Source organism: Kryptolebias marmoratus, linkage group LG24, assembly GCF_001649575.2.
Source record: "Kryptolebias marmoratus isolate JLee-2015 linkage group LG24, ASM164957v2, whole genome shotgun sequence".
In the NCBI taxonomy this organism is placed as follows: domain Eukaryota; kingdom Metazoa; phylum Chordata; class Actinopteri; order Cyprinodontiformes; family Rivulidae; genus Kryptolebias; species Kryptolebias marmoratus.
Window position 1 is genome coordinate 17,547,851 of NC_051453.1, and position 23,916 is coordinate 17,571,766.

The 23,916-nt window shown below is 39.1% G+C and overlaps 1 protein-coding gene across 2 annotated transcripts; it reads right to left on the reverse strand.

Annotated features, from left to right (window-relative positions):
- Positions 1-177: 177 nt before the first annotated feature.
- Positions 178-23,916, reverse strand: kita (KIT proto-oncogene, receptor tyrosine kinase a). 2 transcript variants are annotated; one of them, XM_017428773.3, is made up of 21 exons: positions 23,614-23,916; positions 21,181-21,435; positions 17,657-17,941; positions 17,328-17,467; positions 16,824-16,995; positions 14,878-15,064; positions 14,204-14,319; positions 13,847-13,961; positions 12,539-12,723; positions 9,671-9,777; positions 9,453-9,579; positions 8,766-8,870; positions 8,346-8,456; positions 8,087-8,228; positions 7,820-7,914; positions 7,571-7,701; positions 7,038-7,160; positions 5,903-6,014; positions 5,700-5,799; positions 5,328-5,433; positions 178-2,672 (listed from the first exon to the last, which is right to left on the reverse strand). In XM_017428773.3, the coding sequence occupies exons 1-21, from the start codon at positions 23,675-23,677 to the stop codon at positions 2,499-2,501; spliced, it is 2,952 nt and encodes a 983-aa protein (XP_017284262.1). In that variant the 5' UTR covers positions 23,678-23,916; the 3' UTR covers positions 178-2,498. The 2 variants fall into 2 exon arrangements, with proteins under 2 accessions (XP_017284262.1, XP_017284261.1); XM_017428772.3 differs by having other exon boundaries at positions 16,824-17,016.

Here is a 23,916-nt window from a genome sequence, read left to right on the forward strand (position 1 = left end):
CTGAGTGCTGTACATGCTCATACTTTTCATGTTCATACTTTTCAGTTGGCCAACATTTCTATAAATCCTTTGTTTTTATTGGTCTTCAGTAATATTCTAATTTTCTGATATGATGAATTTGAGATTTTCATTTGTTGTCATTTGTAATCATCAATTAAACAAAATAAACATTTGAAATATATGAGTTTGTATGTAATGTATGAATATAATATACAAGTTTCACTTTTTAAATGGAATTACTGAAATCAATCTACTTTTTCATGATATTCTAATTTTATGACCAGCACCTGTAGAGCGCACGTTAAATAACTATGTTGCTAGCACTGGGTGAAACCACACCAGCTGTCCGTTATTAAAAAAAAAGAAACAGCTTCCTGATCCTTCACAAAGGGACAGAAGACAAAAAGCAGAGAAAACACTTCTGAGCGGTGACCGGATTCTAGCTCACATTTGTAAACAAATGTACAGTGGATGCTGCAGGGAGCAACAGTAATATACATCATAACACAACATCAGTCCAGAAATGACCTGCTTATGGAGCAAAGCAAAGACGATTACTCAGACTTGCAAGCTTCACAGATAGTTTGCACGTCACTGTTTATATACAGCGAACCAGAACATTAAATCACATAAAAGATAGCAAATCATATCTATATCTATGCCATATCTCTGAATGTATGTATTCATGCACTGACTTGTGGTATTTGTTTACACGGTCTAGAACATTTTTTGCCCTTTGGGCAGTGACCTCTAAAATTACAGGAGCAAAGATTTATTTCTAAATAAACTTAAAGCACATACAAACTTCTCATTGACCATGCTGTCTAATAGCTTGTACGTTTGTCCATATCTCAGTTTAAATTGGCCCCCAAATGTTTCTTCTTCATATAGCATAGATCTGTATAGTCGGAAGTAATACTGACATTAAAAGTAAAAAATGAAATAGAAAAAAAGCTGCATTACACAGTGTGTGGAATGAAGTGAAGTTCAAGTGCCTTGCGTGCTTCTTTAAAACCCTCTCAACAACCGCAACAGCCAGCCAATCTGAAAATACAACTTATCTTTCCGAGACAGAAAAATATGCTGGAGGTAGGGTCACTCAGAAGAAAGTAAAATATGTTTGAAGGGAGATTTCTTCAGTTTACCAGTTTTAAGAGCAAGTTATGTTATGTTGGAAAGAAAGACAACGTGTTTCAAATCAATTTGAAATGTTAGGATTAAAAGTGGAAATGTTGAGAATAAAGTTGAAATGTCAAAATAAATGGTATGTTTAAACTGAATTCACACTGTTGATACTTAAATTAAAATCTTGAGATTAAAGCTAGTTTAGTATTTCAAGAATAAAGTCAAAATGACGACATTAAATTTGTTATTTTGCAGTTAAAAGTGGAATTAAAAACCACACCAAAACCTACGACAGCAGTATGGCTTGTGTAAATGAATGAGTGACTTCAAACAGGTTTGTATAATAAAGGAAACTTTTTTTTTTAATCACATACATCTGGAGCTGTACACAACCTTTAAATAATTTCTCCTAGTCCTAGTGGTTTAGGTTGCAGCATGAGTTTTACCAGAGAATAGTAATAATAATTATGTAAACTATTTCTATAATATTCACATGATCTGAAAACATTTAAACGTCAACAGAACGTGTGTTTTTGACACTTTTTGCGAAAGAGTGAAGGAAGTTCTGTGAGTTTTGCTCCTGTATTAAATAAAAAAGCACTTCAAACTGGCTCAAGAAAATGCTTTTTTCTTTTGGAGTTTACTCCCTAAAAGTGTACCCATAACCCTCTGCTACAATAATTCAAAAAATACTAAATTTGTTTCAGGAGCACAATGGGATTCACTTTCTTAGGCATGATATTATTCCTGAATAAGTATTTTTTAACTTTATTCTAAACATTTCCACTTAATTCTTAGTATACTGACTTAAATATTGACATAACTTTAAACTGGGAAACAAAAGGAAATCTTCCTCCTCCATTGCTTTCTTTTTCCTCTGAGTGACCCTAATATGCTGTCATAGAAAAACAACAAATAAAAACAAAACAGAAAAAAATGTTAAATAGAAAAAAAAATCCAATAGACAGAAGAACATTTTCATGTGGACTGCGCAAACAAAAACAATGAAACCACTTTTTATGAAATGTATAGGAACATGAAAAAAGTGAAAAATAACCAAACAAGTAACAGTATAATAATGTAGTTTGTGATAGTTTTTGAGTAACAGTGAATGTTCCTTCGCACTGGTGGTGCCTTAACAGTTCTTCTCTGTGAGTGAAGTCCAAAGTGTCATCCCAGCAATCAGTAGGCAACAACAGTGATAAAGATAAAAGCTGTTCATCCCTTGGAATTTCTTTCTGTTAAGAGACTGCAGTCACGCGTGACAACAACTGTTGCAGGTACTGGGATGGCTGTCAGATGCAGTGAATGGATGAGTCGTGGCGGAACATTGCAGGCACTTTATGAGGCAGCCAAACAAGTTGGGTGGGTCCTTACACCCACTCAGCTTCAAGTAATGTCCCCTCCACAGAGATCTTTTGCTGAACCAGTAAAGGCTGCGTTGGAGGTGAGCTGTTGCAACTGACTGAGTTAGGTGTGCTCTGAGAACTGGGCTCCTCCTTTGCTCTGAGCACCACAGGGAGTCTGGAACTGAAGTTCAGATAAATCTGCAAGGAAAGGAAAAAATAAATCTTAGAGTTGGTTCTAAAGATTTGAATATGTCAATGAAAACAGCTTTCTTCACATTTGACTGTCTTGTAATGGATTTTTGTGTTGAAACAGAAATAGTGACATTTTGGGAAGTTTATGTTTTCCTGAGAGCTAGAGATGTCTATGGCTCTGACAACAACTCCATCATTTTTGGAGCTAGACTCTAGGGTGTATTGATTCACACTGAACATAGATGCAGCTACAGGCAGTAGAGTTACCAGAGTTACTTTACACAGGTGTTTATTGCTCAGGCAGTTTACAAAGAATGTTAAAGTTGTCATAACTTGATTGTTGAAAGCCTTCAGAACATTTTATAGATGAGTTAATGCATGTTTTGATTGTACCTATGGTGTTCATTGCATCTCAAAATGCTCTCAGTCATATTTTAAAAACTTCAGTTCTCCAAAAGTCTGTCATGTTGTACACAAAACTTGTATGTGCAGTCAAGTTGTGCAGAAAGCAGCTGCCAGTTTGTTTTCATCAGCAGAGTTTGGCTGAGCTCTGTAAAAGCCTAAATAATATTTTGACTTCTTTACCTCTCTTGTATCTCATCTGTTAGACTTCATTGTGAAGCACATTCATTTTTTAACGAAACAGCTCAACAATAATATGACTCCGGTAAACCTAAAAGAAGTAATTTTTAAATCATTATAATATACTTCATGTTACTGAATGTATTTAGGATTTTACTGAAACATCAACAGACCTGCTATGTTTCCCATTGCTAAATATATTTGTGTTGGCACATGTCATGAGAATGGCCTCCATAGTTATTATACTGATATATTGAGCAATAAGACTTCTTTTGAAGTTTACTTTGTAAGAGAACGAGCAAGTATATTTGACAAATAGTTGCTATCTAGCTCACCTCCTGAGGAAACAGCTAAAGGGATGCAAGAAGCCTGTCAGAAGACTGATGGATGATTCCACTGGAAACTGGGGTAAAGTACAGGGACAATCCACTGTGATTGGAGGTTAAGGTTAGTTGAGTGACTGGCTGTAATTTTTTGTTAACATATCTGATTCAATCTTAAATCAACAAGTAAGATGAGCTGGGAGATCAAACACATTTTTGACAAGTTCATCTTTTATGTGAAATTTACTTTTGACCTGCTCTGATGATGTTTTGTTAAGCATTAAATTAAAGCTAAAATATATATTTGGGAGCTTTGAGATGCCAACTTGCCATCTCAGTGTGATTTATGTATTAACTGTGGCAGCACTGGGGATAAGGGTAAAGGTAATCCAACATTGTGGCTTGAGAGTGTGATATTTTGATTACAGATGGTTTGTATGAGCAGCTGAACATGGAATTTAAAATGGGAAATAACATTCATTCAGTACCCAGTGCTGCTGTCAGACTCCAGCCCTCCAATGATTCCACAATGATGGCTTTATTTATGAAGGCTTCCATCATTGTGAAAGAATGCCAGTTCTATTGGAGATTTATGAATGGCCAGAAAAAGCTAAAAGAGGGGCTCCTCTTTGCATCCATCCATGTTTTATGAAAGAAGCAATTTTGCAATATGAAAATCTCTAATACAAGCAGCTTAAAAGAGTTTCTTTTGTAGAATGGCTAGGCTCAGCTTTAGAGACAGGATAAGGTGCTCCATCAGTTGAAGTGGTTGAGTCATCTGATTAGGATGTCTCCTGAATGCCCCACTCCTAGAGGTTTTTCGGACAAGCTAAGAGTAGACCCTGGGGGAAGATCCGGAACTCTTTTCAGGGATTATACACCCTCCCTGGTCAGGGAATGCTATTGAATTTCCCAAGAGGAGACTGGAGTGTCTCTGGGAAGAGGGGTGTCTGGGTTTCCCTCTTGGACTTGCTGCCGCCATGATCCAACATTGGATAAATGGGTAAAGGTGGATGGAATGGTGGGTTGTTCTGATGGTTGTCATGTCAAGTAGTTTGGTCACCTTCCAACAAAAAAGTTAGTTGTGTAATCTCCAGCAAGTCCAAAGACATTTAGAAATTGTCATGGATTTAAGTATTTTTGAGTTTATTTTTGGCTTTGGTTCTTGGTTCGTTGTTTTTCTGTTTTCAGGGGTTATGTTTTCTTGTTTCTGATTCATGCTTCTGTTTGAGTTTTATTTTATTTTGTTAATTATCTTAGTTCAGTTCTTGTTCCTTGTGTCTTTGTGTCCTGTCATCATTCACTTCTCCTCTGTTTATCTCCTGTCTTCCTGCCACGCCCATCTTCACCTGTTCCTAGTTGTAATCATTCACTTGTGTCCACTTCCCTTAATTACCCTCTGCTTTAAAACCTGGTCACTTCCTCCACTCACTCGCTGGTCCACTGCCTCTTTCTTGCACAGTCTGGTTCCTCCCTTGTCATGCCGTGCCTTGTCATTTGGATTTGTATTCTGATGTCTTTGGTTGTTTTCTTTATGTTTTGTTGCATGGAAAGTAAAGTAATATGTCCAAAACATCTTTTGAACAGCTTTTTTGAATAAAGGAACATGAGCTGGAGTTTTTCTTCAGCCCTAACCACCTTAGAACCATGGTGTAACTTTGTTACCGTGAGGTCTGAAAGATACATCTTGCTCAAAAGCATTTGAATTTGAATCTTGTGTAGAGAAAGAAAACATCATGAAAGCAGTGAAACCTACATGTTTAGTGGCATCTGACAGTTGTTGCTCTATACACTCTACGACCTTCCTGAAGGGGGGTCTTTCAAAGGGGTCAGGATCCCAGCAGGATCTCATAATCTCATACCTGCAAAGAAAAAGGCAAATGCAGAGATTTACTCAGCTACAGCTTTCACATTGTGTTTTTTTGGTTATATTATGTCTTGTTCCATCCTCTAGTCTTAACTTTTCCTGTTTTTTGATTATTCTTGTGAGAAGCCAAACACAATAGGATGAGAACTGGATGTGATTCAGATCTCCCACATTCCATTCTTTCATAGTCTCAAACCAAATCATCTATCCTTTGAGCGATCCTTTTGAGCACAGTCACATTTCAAACCAACAGAAACTCACATTTTGTTGGGTGCAAACTCTGGAGTGTCCATTCTGTATCCTTCTTTTATCAGTTTGTAGAACTTGGCATCCACAGGCATACCAGGATAAGGACTGTTTCCTATGTTCAGCAGAAATATTGAGTTACATCATGCAGCTCTGAAAATACACAGCTGGTTAGCTATATACATGCAAAGTACAACACTGTGAATAGGGCAACATACCCAGAGAGAAAATTTCCCAAAGCAAGATGCCATAAGACCACACATCACTCTCGAATGTGTATACACACTCAAAGATACTTTCAGGAGACATCCACTTCACTGGCAGACGAGCCTGAAAAAAAAGCATTTAAGAAATGACTGACAGCTGCAATACATTATATTTAAAGTCTTTTACTCAGAAACAATGTGACTGAGGACTGCTAAGTAATAAGACTGCACTAAATACCAGGAATGCAAGAAGTATTTGCCTGAAGCCTCTTAAAACTAAGATGGAAGCAGTACACAACACATCTGGGATATCATTTTTTTAAGTAAAGAACAGTGTTTCCAATAATCAAATAAGACAACAAAATTTAACAGAAGCTATAGCAAAAAAATAAAATAAAGAAAAGCTAATTTAAAAAAGGTACTTCCCAGACATGAGCATCAAAAACTTGCATAACCAGAATTGATGAAAACACAAAACAATTTGGGAGTTTGAGTTTTCAATGTTGTCTTTTTGAACAGAAGTGAACCATACTCCATGAGCTGTTTCATGGAAAAGGTAAAGTTCCTATGAACCTTATTTAGTGGTGGCAGACACATCTTATGCGCTATTGAGTCGTAAAAGCTGTAAATTAGAAACTTACTCCAAACTGCCAGACTACATGAAACAGTACAATGTAACTATACAACTATATATATATATATATATATATATATATATATATATATATATATATATATATATATATATATATATATATATATATATATATATATATTTCATGTATTATATGTATATTTATATATATATATATATGAAACTATATGTAACTAATATATTTATAGAAGTACAGAGTAGATGGATTTAGTGGAACTTTCCTGAAATGTTGTTTTCTAACTTAACAAACTGCATCTGAACACCAAGAAACTAAATAACATCTTTTTAAATTCCCAAGTGTCAGTCATTAGATTTTTGGAAAAGAAGTTTATGTATGCATAATCTCCTGGTTTAAAAAAGAATCCTCTCAATCTGAATTTGTCACATGAAAATGCTGAGTTGGGACTTCCTTTCAAAAGGCTGTAAGACACTGAGCTCCCTAAGGCATGTTCTTTCACTGAGCAGAACTGTGCTATATGAGTGCACACTTACGTTGCCTTTGACGACGTAGTTTGAGTCTGTGGTGATGTCTCTGGCCAGGCCAAAATCACAGATTTTTGCCACCCTTCCTTGAGTCAGCAGGATGTTTCTGGCAGCAAGGTCTCTGTGAATACACTAAAGAAACAAATGCATTGTTAAAAAAATCAGAGGATACATGGACAACTGATTGAAGTGCATTAGTAATGGATGACATGTTTTTTTCTGATGCACATTGGTGCTGAATTTTCCATGCCAGACTTTGTAACTCACAACCAACCACTGACACTGATACACAAGCTCACTGGTTACAGTATCTGCGCCTTCACAGCAAATCAATCTTTCAACAACTTGCTCCAACATGCATTTTAGATCCGTTTACTAGCAGTGGAAACTGGATCAGTGCTTTTCAAACACACACACGCACAAACATGCACACCCCTACACACGCACACACACAAGTCATTGATCAAAGTTTCATCCAAAAACAAAAAAATAATAATTTGGAAATGGTAATAAAAAATCTGCGCAGTCAAGCAGAAGCTCACATTTTTGGAAGCTAAGAACTCCATGCCTTTGGCCACTTGGTATGAAAAGCTGAGAAGATCCTCGGTGTCTAGAGACAAACCATCCTCATCAAACATCTCACTTTCTTCATCAGCTTCAACATAGGAGCCACCTGAGAGGAACAACAGAACACAAAGGATCATTCCTGCTGGACTATTTTGTCTGTTTTTCCTGTTTTATTTATTTTTTTCTTGGACAGTCGAAATTTGATGAATGGCTGGCTGCCTTGCCTTTGCGTGGTGAGTGTCTTCTCTCGAAGGACGAACTGATCGGTGGGTTGCCAGCAACAGAAGGCCTCATGGCCATGTAGCCGTTCGAGCTGTCACTGTGAAGAGGAAAGGAGCAGTCTGGTCTCAGCTGAGAGCTGCCACACATAAGCACACTGCCGTCCAAATATTCTCCTCCTACGCATGTTCTGGATATTAAATACTAGCACTTTCTCTTTATCTTCCATGGACAATAAACCACATTTTATACACACAAAAAACAAACCTCACCCTTCTGAAATTTTCTGCTGCAGGATGTTGCGGTAGTAGTAGTCTCTTTCGAGCTTACAGCAGAGGAAGGAGTCTCTTTTTCTGCGGAGAAAGTTCAGAAGGTCTCCGAAGCAGCAGTACTCTGTGATCACCAACGTGGGGCCTGCAGACAAAGAAGCACATCTTGTCAGAGTGCTTCCCCCTAATCTATTACACGTATCAATACTGATAAAGCAAAAAGAGGCAGAATCAATGACACATGAAAAGATGGCTGCCACACCTCCAACAGTGCAGGCTCCCAGCAGGTTGACAATGTTTATATGGTTTCCCAAATAGCTGAGGACTTTCAGTTCTGACATCAGTGCCTCTTTTTCTGTTGCATGGGCGCTTGCTGTTGAAGAGAGTAACTTTATCAGCATTTACAAAAGGATGTGGAGTATGTGTTAAAATGTGATTGTGGTTGCAATACATTATGTTCTTGCTGCATGCAGGCTGATTAGAATAACAGGTTCTAGTTAAATGAACTGTTTAGCGGAAATATGCAAATCCCTAAACAAAGATATGCAAATTACAGCAGCCTGTTTCTGAACACCTGCAACCACATATTCATTAGAAATTCTTTAAAAACGTAGAGCTACCATGCACACAGTCAAAATATCAACTGTTTGGCTTTATTTATATGAGTGCTGTGAGAGCTTACACTTGAGCATTTTCACAGCCACCGTCATGACCGAATCCGCCTGGGAGAGTCCGTACGCAGTGGCCTCCACCACTTTTCCAAATGCACCAGATCCCAGCGTCTTTCCTGTTAACAAGACGAGAAGTCTGAAACAAAACGGTTATCCCTTATCCACCACCTATATACAGGCCCAACTCCAGTGTTTCCAGGACAACAGTTTGGGCCCCCAGGCTGTGCATGCATTCACCAGGACATGTAGGATCCTGTTTGATGATGGCTGTTAAAAACAACACCCAGAATGTGTCAACAATATTATATTTGCGATGGAGGAGTGTGGTTTCATTGTCAATGAGCTGTAGAATGGGTTAGTCAGTAACAACCACGCGGATAAAATCTTAATGCTATGTCAAATATAAGCAGAGAACAGTCAACCACCATGAAGCACCTCGAGGGTGGCAACTATGGCATGATGTCACAGTGACTACATTTTGTTTGTTTTGTTTCTTTTTATCTATTGAAGTCAATGCCTCTTATCTCGTCATCTTGTTGCTGCTACTTTGATTTATGCCAAAGACATGACAGCAATGCACACAGCCAAAAAATAAATGCCACAGTGTGTCAGGGACGATGGATTGATGGAAATAAAAAGGTGGCCTTGCTAAAACACCTGCTCTAATGGATTCCGATGAAAAAGTGTAGCACGCTTACCAAAACGCAAGTTGTTTCTAGGGAACTCCCACTGGTGGTTGTATGGGAGTTGTGAAGGGTCGATGTACACATAGTTGTTTCCGTGGATTGCTTCGATCACTTTCCACTGAATGTGATATTTGGGTTTCTGACATGAAAACAAAGACAAAATATACATATCTCAGCTCACCTGTATGTTCAAAGGGTGTGCCTTACAAAAAAGTGCAGTGCTGTCTTACCTGCATGTATTTGTAGAACAGCACGATAAGGATGAGGCAGAGAACGCACGCTGCTGATACAGAGCCAATCAGCAGAGGAGTGAAGAGATCATGGGAGACTCTTTTTTCTACAGGAAGACAGAAATGATTAAAACAAAGATAAAAATTGACAATGAGGTAATGATAGAGCTAATCAAACAGTCTTTCACTGGTTTGTCATGTTTACACTCAAAATGAAAATAAACAAGGAACAGTGAAGGGATTGCACTGCTGCTTTTGAAGTGGGGTTATATGGAGTTGTCTTCAATAGTCAGTGTCTTATTTACAGTAGTCAGCAGTCAGAGCGATCCCAGGTTAGAGCAACAAGAAGGAATTTTCATGGAGTCATGTTAAGAGGTACACAAATCCTTTACCCACTGAAAACTGAGTTACACTCTGCCACAATTCAAGAAGTCTTTTATCCCCTCTGCCAAATGTTTTTTTAAATGCTTTTATATAATTGTAAATGCGTTTTGTATGTGCATTGTTTATTATTTATGTTTTTACTGTATGTTCCACTGCCAGCTGGGAACCCAATTGCCCCTTTGGGAAAATAAAGTTACCTGACAAAATTCAAACTTAAAACCTTTTGGGCAGTTGAAACAATTGATATACTACTTATATATATGTCATGTTGTTAATGTTGTCATTTTCTTCTTACACTAAACCATGAGCTAATGCTGAGGTTCATTTATTTTGAAAGTGGGGAATTTACTGGTTTCAGGTTTCCAGTTCAGGTCAAGAAACCAGAGGAGATGCTCATTATTGTGCTCGGAAACCAGCTAACTGTTATTCATAATACAAGTGGATAATTTATGTCTATGCATTCAAACACTAGAGCAACATGTTTCCTAAAAGAAGCTCTACAGTACAGTTTATTACTAGTTTATTTTGTGCACATAGCAGCCCCATTAAATAATGAGGGTGGGGTTAGTCAGGTTTATCTTACTTTCCGAGTTGAAATTCTCACTACAGGGGTGTTCCAGGTAATTTTTCTGACTTTGAAAAAATGACTTCTAAATACAAATGGAATGCATGCTATGATGCTGCTAATTGAATCCTGTCATTATTCAGCAATGACTTGCAGTTTTACTCATTTTATCCCCAAACAAATACCACAGACAGTAACTTTAAGTTACAAAAGTAAAAACAATGTAACTTTTCTTGGAAAATGAACAAAATATCTGTGTGGTGCATAATATATGGCGGAAAGAATGATGATTGGAGAGGCAAAACAATTGGTTATAAACTATTATAGTAAGTTATGTTAAGCATCTACAGTACGGGCAGTTAGTGTTGCAACACAAATGTAATAGAGTTGAGAAAATAGCTATATTGTTAGGAACTGTTACATGTTAATGTGGTGTAAAAATATCTAAACTAGCATTTACTCGATGTACTTGGAAATTATTGTGTTCAAAATGCTTTAGAAAGCAAAAATTACCTCTTCAATGATCCCCACTGAGTAGCATTTAGCTTGACTCCCTCATAAGAATTTCTTCCTAAATCTCCAAACTTGAATCACTATCACCAGTTTTCTAATAGGTGTGGTCCGCACAACATTGCATTAGAAAGTGAGCTAAAGAATAATAAATTACAGTGAATCCCAATTTGTTTAAATAGAAACAACCAATCCAATTACACAGATATTGTAGAAGTCACCACTTTGTTTCTTAGTTTGCACATTTCAGTTTATTTATTTTGTTTACTGCTTGAATCCCATTTGATGGCACACTAATTGTTTATTGCTGTTGTTTTCACAGCTGTGCTGGCAAGTAATTGTATGTAATCAGTGTTCTGTTCCTTTGTGTCTGGCTGCCTGTGATGCCTCATTGTTTTGCTCCTCTGTACACACTGAGGTATAATAAGCTCTTTAGCGATAAGAAGCTTTCTCTCCACTTCAAATCTGAAAATGCAGAGTCTGCAGGAACTAATCCCCTGTAAACCTGTCAGTGGTTTCTAAAGCTCTGTTTTCTTTGCTGCAGCTCACTGACACCTCCAAGCCTCCCACAGCCCCAGCGATGCCCACCGCCAGAGCTCCTGCTGTGCTCCACAGTCTCAGCTCCTCCGGTGGGTCTGCTGGTACTCTGTGCACCAAAATCTTGGGAAAAGCCCCCAAAAGGTCTGTCCTGCTTGGCCACAATCACTCGCCGTCTTCATAACGCGCACCCACAAACAGAAGCAACAGTTAGCCCCCATTATGTCCTGCATAAACAAGGGTCTGCAGCCTCAGGCAGGGACAACTTTGGTGTACTTTCAGTTACTGCGCTCACTCCACTTTGAGGATATCGTGCAGCAGATGGGGAGGCCATTGCAAAAAAGCAGATTTATAGCGGAGTCATAACATACACAAAGGACTGGAGATAATTCCTAGTTTGAAGTGAGAACATAAAATTAAGGCCAATCATTTCTGAGGCAGTATCTCTTTGCTAATGTTTACCAAATAGATTAGAGCCAGTCAAGATTTAGTATTGGATTCAGGGTTAATCTTTACCCAAATCGTTGCTTTTAGTAAATATTTTGAACTGAGGATTTATCCCTTACTGAGGGGCAACTTCACTATGTTAAACAATAACTCTGGAAAGTCACAAGCAGTTTTAATATAATAAAATTGTTCTTTGAGTATAAAAAGTGGACAAAAAATTGGAATAAGAAATGTACTTTTCTTTGTTGTTCATGGTGTTGCACTTACACCAAACCTGAAGGTCAGGGCGTGCCAAGGATTACATGAATTCAACAACAAACTATGAGACTAGCTGGCACCAACACCTCCTTTAAATCCTTATTGGATGCAATGCCTGTGAGTAAACGCTGTTTCTGTGATAATGTATAAATGTTATGCCAATTTACCATTAATAGAAAAGAGCGTAAAGGCTTGTCCTCCCTCCGCTGTAGCCACACACTCCAGAAAATTGAACCGTCCTCTGCTGATGTTCACTCGACTCTCCACCTTCATATTCTCAAACGGTCGGCTGAACAATGTAACAGTCATGACATTGTGCTCCTCTTGGGAGGCAATAGTCTGCTTGGAACACCTGAGGGCAGAAAATAGTTTTTCACTTATTTATTTTTGGAATGAGCTGATAGGATCATTGTTCTTTTATAAAGGCATCCATTCAGGTCACCTAGATCTCTTTCCTAGGTTTCTGTGAATCAAAAGTTGTTTCTCAAAGTTGTAAAGATTATTTTTAGTGAAAAAAGCTTCACGCAAAAGGCAGAACCACAAAAAACATGTTCACATTATGTGGTAATTTCCCAAATGTCAGTTTCACAAAAGGTTACGAATATAGTGGGGAATATATTGTGTGCTTGTCAAACAAAGACGAAAAGTGTAAAATTAGCTCGAGACTCCATTTGTCACAGTGCAAAACCACAGAGAGCAACTTTTAAACAAGTGTTTTTATGTGATAGGCACACACAGGTCATGTGACTTCCTCTACATCTAGACATTCACACACCTGTCATGAGTGAGCATGTAATGAGTATTACCTGGATGTGATTACATTTTTTTGAATAAAAAAAAGAGATCTGAATAAAGCGGGGCTTTTCACTCATGGTTCGCTGAATGTGTGCCTCAGGATTGGTGCTGCTACAGCAACCAGGTGCTCCTTCTTCATCGTGCTTTAAATTTGACACAGAATGAGTCTCTTACACTTGTATCCAGGCAAATGTACTTGTTCTCTGCCAATCACAAGTCAATTATTTTAAATCCTGTCACATGGGGGGGGGGGGCATCTTATCACTGTCAACCAATCACAAGTCAGCACTGTCAAATCCCACAATCCCTCATTCCACCATCATCATCATTCATCATTCCTGACTTGATCCAGTGTGTCTATAGCGTGACCTTTAGGACCCTTGAGATGAACCTTTAAGAGATTTGTTAAGTTTGAAATGAAACAAAACACTGATCTGGGTCAGTGCTTAGTCCTTTAATGAGACTGACGGCCATCCTGACTGACATTAACTTCCAAACAATGACATTATTTAAAAGTAATCATCTCTTATTTCTTATTAATATCTCATCAGAACAATGATGCCATCCCTAAACTTTGATTGGTGCTGGGACATATGACATCATATTTTTAAAACAGCCACACCCACTGAGATACTGAAAATAACTGAAAAAAGATTTTCAAAGCTTGTAAAAACTCGCACCTGGTGTCTGGCTGCTCACAATAGTACCATTTGAACTCGGGGGCAGGGAAACCTTTAGCCACACAGCGCACCTGTCCATCCACTGGGCCCTCATGAACTACAATTTCAGGCTTACCTGGTAAACAAGAAATAATGTCAGAATGAGACAAGCAAGCAATTTAGTTTAAGCATTAGAACACACCGTTGCAAAGAAATAAACATTATGAGATACAGATGGAGGATTTGGTGAGCGGCTTGAGCTCATTTTACACTCAGAAAAGGTCAGTTCCCCCATGTTAGCTGTTGAAGATTAATGCAGTGTGGAGAAAAACATTTCGGGATGTGGCTTAAGGGAACAGAAAACCTTTCACAACTTACGGATCACAAAGATGGTGAATGTCTGATTTACTGATGCGTCACTGTTGGAGGCTTGAAAGGTATAAATGCCACCTTCTGACTCTTTCAGCCGCACCAGTCTCAGCTCACTGCTGTAACTAAAGATAAAATGATCACATTCTTAGCATAAATGCATTTACTGGGTAAACGTGTTTCAAATTCCAAAGTAAAACCCATTTTTTTGTTGCGTTGCCTGTGACAGAAACAAAAAGAAATCTATACTAATTTAGCCACACCTGGTTCTGCTAGAAAAATGTTTTGACATGTTTTGACATCTGTATCGTGGACATCGGGATTTTTTGAATAATCTGTTATTTTACGCACATCTACATGTTTGCTTTTGTGAGCCAGGTTCAACTGAGGTGTAAAGGTTGCATTGTAATTCTTCCCATATTAACAGGAACATTAATAATATTTGATTTTTCCAACACCTAAGCAGGTCATGGATGGATTTTCTTTAAACATCAACAGCCATTTGTAATCTGGCTCCAACTGTTTCACAAGGAACCTCAGGGCGAGATAGTTTGCTCCAGCTGTTTTTCTCACAGTGCTGTGACCTGCAGCCTGGATAAAGGTGCTAAATGCCTTTGCACCTAAGTCATGATCCTCTCTGTCCATATGTGGCAAGACTTAATCAAGCATGTGTGGACTCTCACCTGTATTCGTTTTTATGTGTAGTGATGACATGATCAGTTGTGTTTCTCATTTCGAGTCCCCCGAAGCTCCAGGAAAAGGTATGTGGCTTTGGGTATGCCTCCATGCTAACGATCAGAGACAAACTGTCCCCTGGACGGACCCGTAAAGTTGTGTTGTCTATGGGCGATAAGCTCATAAATCCTCTTTCTGCAACATTAAAGAACAAGTTGTTAGTGCCAAAATCTGTTGATAGATAAGACATACAAGATCACTGTACACATGAGCAGCTTAAGTGTAATTTTGACATTTTAGGAGGAAAAAAATTCCTTGCTTTCCAATAAGTAGTGAGAAAAGATCTAAAAAGCTAAATTTAAGGCTTTAATATCCGGATAAATCACTGAAATTAGCCTTATAACTGATTAAAGATTGTGCTGTTTTGGTGGTTCTTTTCAGGAGTTAGATAAGAAGAATAAGGCTTGCCATGTCCTAGGGCAAATTTGAGGCAAATTACTAATATTCAGTTAAATTATTTCAGCTAGTTTGATTTTAAAAAGAGCCTTTGTTTATGCACCTAAAGATAAAAATGACTGTCCTCCTTTCCCCCTAAGGCATCATTACCACATGTGAAGTGGAAATACAGAAACTTTAGCGTGCTAATGCATAGGTGTAGCTTGATACAAGTAGTTGCTACCATGCAATTGTCTTTAGAGAGATTAAAAATGTAGTTGAATGTCATTATTTAAACCCGGCACATTTCTGTTAAATATTTTTCAATTTTTAGACACCAAAAAAATGGGGGGAATGGCCTTTTTTGAAGCTTTATTGTTGAAGCATCAGTCACAGTAGAGACATCACTGAAGTCTACATGGGTCACAGAAAGTTTCCACCTCCGAACTGGAATTTTGATAAGGTTTTTGACAATCCCAGTTTAAATTTTATGAATTTTTAAAAAATTTCTGCCAAATGTTCAACTTAGATTTATGATACAGCACACTATAACTTCTAAGCTGTCTAAACTTTCCAAAATATTTGCAAAGAAATTCTTTATATTGTTTTACTACATGTACAAATGATATATCTAGGCATATTAGTCTTGTTTCACCTAGTCAGTCTTTAATTACTCTGGGACTCAGGATTTTCTCTTAGATCTCCCTACAATGCAGTGTATGAACATCATTGATTTCCATTATTTAGCTCTGACTGTTTTCCTCGAAACTGGAAGGGTCTTTTTAATTCGTCATGTCTTCTATATTGATACAACGTTATAGTTTTTACACAGCAGCGGTTTGTTTGAGGCTTAATTTTTAATTTGTGTTTCTGTCTGCCTGTTTAATGAAATGTGCTTCTGGTATGTTATTCCATTATGGGTGCCTCACAAATCCTCTATAATTTGAAAAAAATTCCATTATTAAAATTGTTAAGTTAAAGAGTATTTTAAAAAGCTTTTGTAGAATTTAGTATTTAAAGCCCCCAAATCTTTTAGGGGAAACAGGAAAAAGGTTTAAATAATGAAGCTCATGGATACTTTTCAAAACAAGATTCTGGCTGCGTCATAGTTTGGAAAATGGCAAAAGTAAATCCCAAATTACTATTGGCCTCTATAGAAGAAAGTTAATACCTGCTGGAATTTAGCGTAGTGGCTACGCTGGCATAATTCAGAATTTCTTCAGAAATTTTCTAGCTTGATGTTCACTGTTTAAACATCTGATTAAAAGTGTTCTGTTGACTCTTTAAGAAACCAAATAAGTGCAGTTCCTAAAATGCCAAACTGGTTTAATAATAATGTTGAAAATTTTAAGTTACCATTTGCAAGTTTTCCAGGAATTCAAAACAAGAATAATGTGCCATCCCTCTGCAGAAAGCTAATAATGGTTAATTGAATGTCATCACAACACATTTAAAATTGATCAATGTGGAAGTGACATTCAAACCTGACTTTAAGAATTCTTTTGTTTGTTTTACTCACCGTAAACATCGAGCCACACTGACTTCGTGGTGGTCCCCTTTTCATTCCTAGCTTCGCATTTGTAACTTCCCGCATCTTCCAGGCGTACTGCCGCTATTTGAAGCGTGGCACTGCGTACGTGAGTGTAGTTCTCCATCAGGATACGTGACGAGCCATCAACCTTTGTTGGTTGCTGTGGATACCAGACGGCACCCTGTCAACGCCCAGAAATCTCCAGAGATTAACCCCGAATGCATGTCTATCCTTGCCAAGCAAATACTGACAGACACGCAAAGACACCTGCATGCGAGCGCGCACACACTGGCCATTCCACACAAGGTACACAAACAGCCAAGATCCCAAAGCACATGCAGAAAAAAAAACTGTTTCACTCTTGCAGATTTGAACAGATAGCCGTAAGACAGCAGAAGAATACTCTGCTCTTAGACAGAGGTGAAACAGTTTTTGGAAATGCAAACATTCAAATGCATCTTCTACAGCAAAGCTAAAACAGAGGGGTCTCACCGAGCCAGGTGGGATCACCCATTTCAGACTGATGTTTCCATTCACATTAGTGGTGTTGCAGGAGAAAGAGAGACTCTGATTTCGGACTAGAATGACTCTATAGGACTGATTCATCTCAATTACAGGAGGAGCGACAGGTGCTGAAAGACAGATCATTGTGGATGAAAACTAGGCTTCGAAACAGTACCCCCCCCCCCCCCAAAAAAAAAAAAAAAAAAAAAAACCAAAAACAAAACAAAACAAATACAAAAAGGGGCCCACAAAAAGTCCTAATAACAGCTGTGCACACTCAAAAATGCATCTACATTACACACAGAAGCACGTTTTACCTGGTTTTACTGTCAGGTAGTATCTATCTGAGATGACGTGTTTAGTCTGGAGCATTCCTGTGCACACATAGCAACCTTTGAATGCCTTCTGTACACTTGGGATGATGATGCCTTGCTGTAGGCTTGGAGAGAACTGAAGACCAGAGGCGAGCGGTCCTTCAGAGCACGTTTTCAGGCTCAGATTGCTCAGACTTGGGTCGGTTGCCAGGCAGGGGATGAAAGCAGTGTCTCCCTCACGGGTAAGAATGTTGGATACTATTGACTTTCTGAAAGGATTCAGAGGATCTGCCAATAAAATGCAAAAGCACAGGTGTTGTCAGAGAGCTGGGAGCAGAGTCTCATACTGAGATTGTGAAACTTTATAGATATGTTTTGTTGACTTCCTGGCTCAGTGTGATGGGCTTTGCTCCTGTGCAAGTGTAAGTGTGAGTTTGTCTGTCATGAACAACTGAACAAACTTTAATGAAACTCAGAAAGTAGTCATTTGATGGACATCTATAGTTGATTGGTGTTTGGAGTCAAAATGGCACTGCCTATCAACCTTGCAAACATAACATTGGTTATAACACAACTCATTTTATAGATATTTTGATAAACTTTGGTGTAGTGGTAGCTGAGAGTCATTCTCATCACATACTCCAAGAGCTAATAAATGTAAACTTGACATGCAAAATGGGAGTGATACACATACAAGGAATGCAGATTAATTTAGGATCTGTTTTTACAAAGAATATGGAGTGGTTTTAAAATCCAATCACCAAAACATTCTCACAGTTTTTGGACATCTGGCTTGCCTTCTGTGAGATGATCCCGGACAGACCAAGTTGACCCTAAATATGTAGTGAAGATTTGCTGAGAACCCCTGGCAGAAGAACCTGTCAGAAAGCTCTTCAAATCCCACCTCTGACAGACCTTCAACCACATCCCAGCAGAGGTGGAGGACATTGAGTCAGAGTGTGCCATGTTCCACTCTTTAATTGTCTAGGCAACTACCCTGAGCTGTGGCTACAGGACTGTTGGAACCTCTTGTGGTGGCCATCCTCAAATTTGGTTGTAGGCACTCTGGGTAAGGGAGTCTGTTAAGCTGAATAAGGAGCCCTGTCAGCTTGTAGAACTTCAGAGACAGCTGAGGAGTATCAGTGGGCCAAGCAAACTGTAGCCCTCTCTGTTACTAAGGCAAAAGCTTGTGTGTCGGAGGAGTTTGTTGACGCCTTGGATAGAGACGCTTGATTGGCTCCAAAAGTATTTTGGTAAACTGACATGTAGCTGAAGAAGGGGAAGCAGTACTGTGTATTGTGGAGGTGGGGTCCTGTTGACCTCAACCAGTTATGTTGTTGGGTGGTGAAAGGAATATTTTGAGGACATTCTCTTCTCACCAGCACATCTTCCATGGAGGAAGTTGAGTCTTCAGACTTTGCGGTTGGTACATCTATAATTGTGGCTGAGGTTGCAGAAGTAGTTGGGGGATGGGGTTCCCCTTTATAAGAAGAGGGACCAAAAGGTGTGTTCCAATTTTAGGGCAATCCCACTTCTCAGCCTCCCTGGTAAGTTGTATTTGGGGTGCTGGAGAAGAAAGTCCAGTCGATGGCTGAACTTTGGATTCAGGAGGAACAATACAGGTTTCGTCCTGATCATGAAACACTGGACCAGCTTTTTACCCTTTCTAGGGTTATTGAGGGGGCATGGGAGTTTCCCTTACTAGTCTAGGATTGGCTACATTTAGTCCCTACTCAAATGGTGGGAGAGTCTGGTTTGTATTGCCAGAAGTAAGTCAGACCTTTTTCAGGGTGACAGTCAGACTCAGCTAGGGCTGTCCATTGTCACCGATTCTGTTCATAAGTTTTATAGACAAAATTTTTTGCGCAGCCAGAGGGTAGAAGGGGTCTGGTGGTTTGGTGGCCTCGGGATTTCATCTCTGCAGATGATGTGGTCCTGTTGGTATTGCTGTGCCATGATTTCTAGCCCTCACTGGAACAGTGGTTCCCAAAGATTTTCTTCTGGGCCCCTCCTATGGATTACAAGTTTCAGCAGCTTCAACCTGACTTTGGAACAAGCAACAGATAAAAGATAGATTGCCTTCCCTCGACTGCATTCAAAATGCTTTGACAGGGGAAGAGGTTTGATAAAGTTTAAATCTTACAGGTAACCATATCCAAAGCTATGTCACAAGCCAAGCCTGTTTCCATGTTGCTCAAAATTTTGTAAAAACTACCAAACAAGATTAGAATCAAAATGGTGCAGAGGGACAATATAATTAGAGAATTCAGAAAATAATTAAAGACATTTAGATAATATGTATAACATTCTTGGTGATGCTGTGCAAAGGTTAAAGGTAGTCCAAACGGATTTGATGCCAATTCTTCCGCAACTGATATTGTGTTCAGTGGAACGATAGCTTCAGGAAATTTTCAAGTCAGATGCTTCATGCTTGTCATGAGTTGCTCAGTTTTTTTATTTCTGTTTTCACTGCACTTTGTTGCATTTGGACCAGTTTATATAACTATATTTTTGCAGCCAAGTATAAATTTGTTTTTACTGCGTTTTAGAGTTTACATTTTCTTTTTTCACTATTTACACTTAGTTTCTACTTTTTGCATCGATTTGCACAAAGATGTTCATTTGCAGAGCATCAGAGCTGTTCAATGCTGCAGTTAAAAAGACCCAAAGGTTCTCTTCAGGGTTCTACCAATGTAAGCAGCTTTTGCAGCTTCACATTTGAATAGTTAAATCAGATTTGCCTTCCTGGAACTTTTAGAATACTTAACTTACTGTTATTGTTCCAACTATAATGTAGGTGCTGCCAAATTAAATAAGCTGGAAGTTTTAAAGATTGAAAATATAAAGCAGCCCATTTCATGTAAATCCAAGTTATTATCTTTGCAGAATTTACATAAACATCAGTTGATCTGAGCTGGCTGACATTGTGTTGCCCAGGATTTGTTGTGTCAACAGAAATATAAACTTTTGAGGGGAAAAATAAAGGGCTCAAAACCATCATGATGAAATATGACTTTGAAAACCCTTTTATAGCCCAACAACAAGAAAAGTGGACTGTAGGCTTTTTGCTCAGGTCCCAGCTGCAAATGAAATCTTGATCTCAATTGGGTTTTTAATCTAGTAAAATAAAATAAATTAAATGTAAATAAAATGATATATGTTTGCTTCAAAAAGTGTTTTTGTTGTTGTTTGTTGCCTCAAAGACAGATGCAGTATTGTTGAGGGGATGATCAGCACATGATCTTTAGTCTGTAATGATGGCAGGAGGCCAAAGTTACACAGAGGAGGAAATACAGTAAAACTTGTCATCCACTCAATAAATAGCTCAGGTACTTCTCACACCTGCTCAGGGCAAAGGTGCATACACCTTCTTCTGCAAACAAACCCACACACTCTGCTTACCCATCAGCAAAAAGAGTTATGCCAATGAGTTCTGTTGTTCTCTGCAGCCTGATTCCACTTTCTCTGGATTTCACTTCCTCCTCTCAGACGCACAAACATGACAAATATAAAATGCATTTGGCTACCTTTCACGTAGATGTAGATGGAGGCCTGCTCCTTGGACCTCTCGTCCTGGCAGATAAAGCGACCCATGATCTGAGGCAGAGCCTTGTTGAAATGCACCGTCCACATTCCATCGATCTTCTTTGCTTGCAGCAGTTTGGACCGATTCTCTCGCCTCCACTGAGCCCTGTTGTCATTCTGGCAACGCAGGTCAAAGGGCTGATTAAGTTGGACAACAAGGTGGGGTCCGTCTGGGATGATAGGGGGCTTTGCATTCCCTAAAATAGGACCAGAAATGTATTTCTATGTATACCACACAAATAAAGGTCAAAAACTCCTCTGTGATGCATAAAGAGTAAAAGAAAAGCCAGATTTTATTCTATATTGTTATTATAGATAACAAAAAATGAGATTTAATCAGCTGCGGCAACTAAAAACAGGTGCTGAAAGTGAACGAGGGAAGTGCTTTTGTTCCTTGACAAAACATCACATCCTAGATTGAAGCCACTTGCAACGAACAGCATGTGGCTGCAGCCTTCAGCACAGAGCCCACAGTGGGAGTGTGAAACAGGCTGCTGCTGACAGAGACGCTCTCTCATCCTGAAGAATCCAAACTTTTATATAAGTACTGATCAAAGTCAGAGTCTGTAAAAGTATGCCGAGGAGTTGAGCTCTGTCATGTAAAGGAGGTGATTCAAATGCCTGAACAGAAGACAGCAACAAATCATAATCATTGCAGAATTTTAAGTGTCTGAGCAAAATGATTTCACAAACAACTCCTCCTGAAGAGAGGAAGGCAAGCCTTTGTCCATTTTACCTAAGGCCATTGGAGCACTTACATAAAGCTTTGGTGACAAACATAAAGACAAGAAAACATATAGGCTGAATCAGTGGTTTTTGAACGACAAAATGACAGTGACAAAGGCTTGTTACTCCATCTATTGCTGGTTTAAATTATACAAACTTTACTCAAAATCTTTTAAAACAAGGCTATAATGTCCATACAACCAATCTTTGACACTACGTTTTTATTCTTTGTAACAACCATGGTGAAAATATGCTACTGACAGTTATATTTAAGAGTACATTGATATCTAGAAATCATCTAAGGACCCACACTTGATGTTTCATGACCCACAGTGGGTTCCCGACTAAAAAGCCCTGCAAGACTGAGTGAATGTAATCTAAAATCCACGCCAAAGCTTAATAAAACATCACCTCCGCGCTGTGCGCAAACAGGCCTGAGGCAAACTTCATGGCATGCCTTGTTACATCACATGACAGTTAAGCTTCGATCAGCACACTGCTGCCTGGAAATATGTCAGTCATTCAATGATGGTATTAATATACCGTGAGCTTCTAAGCCCTCCCACAACTTTGGGGCGCATTATGACTTGTCAAGCTTTGGGTCCACATCGTAAGGGGTGGGGGCAGAAAACGAACTCCACCTGACGCCGCCCTGAAACGCTCCAACCTCCTTCGGCGCAGCGAGGGCTCACAGGAGCGCAAAGTTGAACATTAACAAGTTTTGGAGAGGTGGCTTTCCACGACATCTTTCATTAATTTGCTTATTATCCGTTGATATATATATATATATATATATATATATAGAGAGAGAGAGAGAGAGAGAGAGAGAGATGGGGTGGGGGACTGTTTTTCCCCGAACAGATAAAAAAAACATGCCTCCCCCCACTCCTCTAAAACTCAACACTCAGATGAAACAAAGATTGCCATATGTAATACACATTAGGCAACAATGTTTTTATTATCATTTCTTCTAAGAAATATTATTAGATCTAAATGCCTGCAGCCATGAGGGCTCCCAAAGATTATGTCAAGCTTTAATCCACAAAACAAAAGCTCAACTAAAGTAGAAATGGAGCTTTTCGGCTCCTCTTATGCACGAGACCAGTTCCATTTTTAGAGAAACATTAAACAAGCCTCTCAAACCGCCACGAGCGTGTCTTATTTGCATACTACCCGGGAATCAGAAGCCAATATTTTTCCATATTGACGGTTAGGTGGGGCTGGTGGAGGAGGAACCTTGGACCTGTTATTTCTATAAAGCAGCGAATTATTTGCATCTCGTAAATATCATTTTCCATGCTGCTTTTTTTCTCCCCCTCCCCAGCGTGGCCCTGTTTCCTGATGAAAACGTAAATTATTTACACACCTCTTGCATGTAAAGAAGCAGCCAGAGTATCTACTTCCCTCATTGGGTTTCTGTGACTCCGGGCTCTCTTTATCTGCCCCATCTGACCGCTAAGGTTCCCAGAACAAAGAAAAGTATCTCAACATGTCACCTAAGGAGGGGTTTCTTTACCCCAATGGACAACCAGGTGCTGAATCCGGCAGTTAAAACGCGCACGGCCGTTTCGGAAAGTAAACAGCAACAAGTTTCGTGCGTAAAAACACAGAAGTGGCGCATCGGGCGCAAAAGAAACCGTCGGTCTTACCTGGCTGGATGTTTAGTTGTAAAAACACAAGCAGCAGTATACAGAAATATTCCATAGTTAGCATTCCATGGGTCTAATGTGAAGGTGAGCCTTTGTGGGTCAGGTAGCTCCGCTCGGCGCCTGGCGGAGTTGTGGGAAGTTGACTGCGGGGCTTTGACAGACGCGCTCTCACACGGCTTTAAAGGCACAGATGCTCAGTGGCAGCAGCCTGTTTGAAAGCATGCTGTTGTGTCCTGCAGCGCGCCAGAGGGCCCGACCAGGTACCTCTGCCTCAATAACACCCAACAGCATGTTTATAGGAAG

Bases quoted from the DNA above. Each gene is read 5' to 3' on its own strand.
- kita (XM_017428772.3), bottom strand. From the start codon at position 23,677: ATGCTAACTATGGAATATTTCTGTATACTGCTGCTTGTGTTTTTACAA. The intron at 17,017-17,327 runs GTGAGACCCCTC...GGGCGTTGACAG, and splicing joins GGGTGATCCCACCTGGCTCG to GGTGCCGTCTGGTATCCACA. The intron at 2,673-5,327 runs GTAGGTTTCACT...CTTTCCTTGCAG, and splicing joins TGTCAGATGCCACTAAACAT to ATTTATCTGAACTTCAGTTC.